Raw genomic sequence first — 3,452 nt, 5'->3', positions numbered from 1 at the left:
CTCCCCCTCTCTCTCTCTCTCTGTCTCTCTCTCTCTCTCTCTCTGTCTCTCTCTCTCCCCCTCTCTCTCTCTCTCTGTCTCTCTCTCTCTCTCTCTCTGTCTCTCTCTCTCCCCCCCTCTCTCTCTCTCTGTCTCTCTCTCTCTTTCTTTCTCTCTCTCTCTCTGTCTCTCTCTCTCTCTCTCTCTCTCTCTCTGTCTCTCTCTCTCCCCCTCTCTCTCTCTCTCTGTCTCTCTCTCTCTCTCTCTCTGTCTCTCTCTCTCCCCCTCTCTCTCTCTCTCTGTCTCTCTCTCTCTCTCTCTCTGTCTCTCTCTCTCCCCCCCTCTCTCTCTCTCTGTCTCTCTCTCTCTCTCTCTCTCTCTCTCTCTCTCTCTCTCTCTCTCTCTCTGTCTCTCTCTCTCCCCCTCTCTCTCTCTCTCTGTCTCTCTCTCTCTCTCTCTCTCTCTCTCCCCCTCTCTCTCTCTCTCTGTCTCTCTCTCTCTCTCTCTCTCTCTGTCTCTCTCTCTCCCCCTCTCTCTCTCTCTCTGTCTCTCTCTCTCCCCCTCTCTCTCTCTCTCTGTCTCTCTCTCTCTCTCTCTCTCTCTCTCTCTGTCTCTCTCTCTCCCCCTCTCTCTCTCTCTCTGTCTCTATATATATAGCTGGACCTGAAGGAGACCCCAATGTTCAGCAGATACTGAGAAACTCACACACACTCACACACAGAGACACACACACACACACACACACACACACACACACACACACACACACACACACACTCACACACACACAGACACACACTTATCAGCCCGGTCCTCATCACATTCTCACACTCACTCTGAGCTCCCTCTCTCTCTCTCTCCTGCGGGGGGCGGGCGAGCGGGCGGCGGTTTATCTGCGGGTGCTGAGTGCAGGACAGCGTGTGCTGAGGGATCGCAGCCTTGTAAGGAAGTGCAGTGGGAATGAGGACGATAAGCAGCGCGTTCTCACTCGCTCTGAGACGCTGCCCATGTTTAGAGCGGCCCGTCCAGCCCGGCCTGCCACAAACAATGCCTACTCCAGCGTCTGCTGAGCTCAGTCCACTGCCGTCCAGCGCTCCTCTCCAAACGCACCGCAGGTGAGCTCCACACTCACTCTTTAACCCTCTTCACCATCACACACCACCGGGCAGGGCAGAGTGCTGCTGAGGTCAGCACAGTCAGTGTGTTTACATTACTAGTTTAGATATTATGATGATGATGATGATGATGATGATGATGATGTGGGTGGTGGAGACTCTCCGGCTGTGGGCTCTTCAGTATGTCCTGGTGGGCTACGCTGTCCAGAGGTGACCTGATTTGGAGGAAAATCTCTTTAGATTTCTGACTTTAATACTGAATTTAGAAACTAATATAAAACAGCGGTGAGTCTGTCAGCCCGTCAGCTGCGTCTGTCCCAGCGGGCAGATGGGTGGCAGAACTGCCTCTGATTGGGCTGAAGTGATGAGATTTGGTGGATTTATGTTTCAGATCAACATCTCATTTGTTTGATTGCCTATAAGTTCTAAACGTTTGTCCACAATCAAATGTGGCTTTGCTTCATGTTCTGGGAAATTTGGAGTAGAAATATTCCACATATTTACAAATTAACAGAACAATTACAATAAATATGGAACATATGATTATAAAATGAATAATACTCAGCTCTGTCTTTCAGTCTAGCCAGTTCTGGGTATCTGAGTCTGAATCCATTTATCTATTTTTACTCATAATAACCGACAGAATGAATCCCCATCACTTTCAGCTCCAGACACTCCAGACTAACCCTTTCTCAAAAGGTATCTGAAGTGCCGGTCTTCATGATCTCTATATGCAAAATATTTACTAAATTGCAGAACATATTTTATCGGAAATTTGTCAAATGTGTGGCGGTCACATGTAAATAATTGCGATAGTAATTCACCCAAAATACTGAAAAATTCCCAATAAATACTTCTTGGGTTCTAAAGGTTAAATAAAGGTCATACCGCCGTTTATTGAGGAGCATGAACAGAGAGATTGATAGATTCTTTTTGATTAAATTATATCCTCAGTTATAGTTCTTGTTGTCCCAGTAGAACTCGGTAGTACCGTATACCTGGTAGACAAGGCTGAACAGTGGAAGCCCAGAGATGTAAATTCATACAGAAGTGAACTCAATAAATAAACAAATCCACTTTTGAGAGCCTGAGGATTCTATACACTGCCTGTAATAGTAAATACGATGTGATGAACAGACCAACAGAAACCTCTTCACACTAACGTACATTAAAAGTTTTCACTCCTGTAAATTTACTGAGATACGAGTTGTTATTAGACAGTGATGATACGCTAGTCTGCCAGCGATTGCGCTGATTACTAGAAAATGTTTAATGATGTTGACAATGACGGGTAAAGGCAGTGTAGAAAAGAGGTGAGGAAGAGGGTGCAGGCAGGATGGAGTGGGTGGAGACGGGTGTCAGGACTGATGTGTGACAGAAGGATAGCAGCAAGAGTGAAAGGGAAGGTCTACAAGACAGCAGTGCGTCCTGCTATGATGTTTGGTTTGGAGACTGTGGCTCTGTCTAAAAGACAGGAGGCTGAGCTGGAGGTGGCGGAGATGAAGATGCTGAGATTTTCGTTGGGAGTGACAAGGCTGGACAAGATTGGAAATGAGCAGATCACAGGGACGGTGAAGGTGGAGCAGTTTGGAGATAAAGCCAGAGAGGCCAGATTGAGATGGTTTGGACATGTGTTGAGGAGGAATAGTGGATATATTGGTCAAAGAATGTTGGAGATGGAGCTGCCGGGTAAAAGGAGAAGAGGTAGACCTCAGAGAAGGTTTATGGATGTAGTGAAGGTGGACATGGAGATGGTTGGTGTGAAAGTAGAGGAGGCAGTGGATAGGGCAAGATGGAGGCAGATGATCCGCTGTGGCGACCCCTAAAGGGAGCAGCCGAAAGAAGAAGAAGACACTGGTAAGATGAAGAATGGTAGGATGGTTCATTTCTTCTTTGGCCTGGAGAACACAACATCTATTACTTCCATAAACCTGAAAGACTGACTCGTCAGACCACAAAACACGGTTCCACTGAGCATCAGTCCATTTCAGATGAGCTCCAGCCTGTTAACTGATAACGGTCTGTATCTCCAGCTTCACACTGACACTATTAGTGCTGTATATACTGTCTCAATGTTTCTGTGAGTGCGGTTTGTATCATAAAGTCCAGAGCTGTTAGTGGAGTTTTCAAGCTGCTGCTGTTCAGAAACAGGTCTGTGAGACACTGATGATGATAATGAGCTCACAGGCTTCATCATGGCTGCTTTGGGGTTCAGAGTTGGCATCAGGTCTGATAAGACTTTCCACGTCCGTTTCAGCAGTTGTGACGCACAATGCTAGGAATGCTAGGAAACAGACATGACACCCGATTGTCGACTTCGATCCAGTAGGTTAAGACTTCCTAACTGGAGATGCTGGA

At 46.9% G+C, this 3,452-nt stretch overlaps 1 protein-coding gene across 3 annotated transcripts in view; it reads left to right on the top strand.

The window, feature by feature from the left end:
* Nucleotides 1–723: 723 nt before the first annotated feature.
* The window catches only part of slc8a1a (solute carrier family 8 member 1a), a 72,922-nt gene continuing 70,193 nt past the window's right edge, over nucleotides 724–3,452 (top strand). Inside the window, exon 1 of one of the 3 annotated variants that reach the window (XM_037534674.1) lies at nucleotides 724–1,094. In XM_037534674.1, the coding sequence (XP_037390571.1) occupies nucleotides 940–1,094 (155 nt within the window). In that variant the 5' untranslated portion in view covers nucleotides 724–939. The remainder of the gene's footprint in view (nucleotides 1,095–3,452) is intronic. The other 2 variants (XM_037534673.1, XM_037534675.1) reach the window with 2 other exon arrangements.

This window comes from Pygocentrus nattereri, chromosome 25, assembly GCF_015220715.1.
Source record: "Pygocentrus nattereri isolate fPygNat1 chromosome 25, fPygNat1.pri, whole genome shotgun sequence".
Classification (NCBI taxonomy): Eukaryota; Metazoa; Chordata; class Actinopteri; order Characiformes; family Serrasalmidae; genus Pygocentrus; species Pygocentrus nattereri.
The sequence above is the reverse complement of the archived record's forward strand: the minus strand, read 5'-3'. Positions and strand labels throughout refer to the sequence as shown.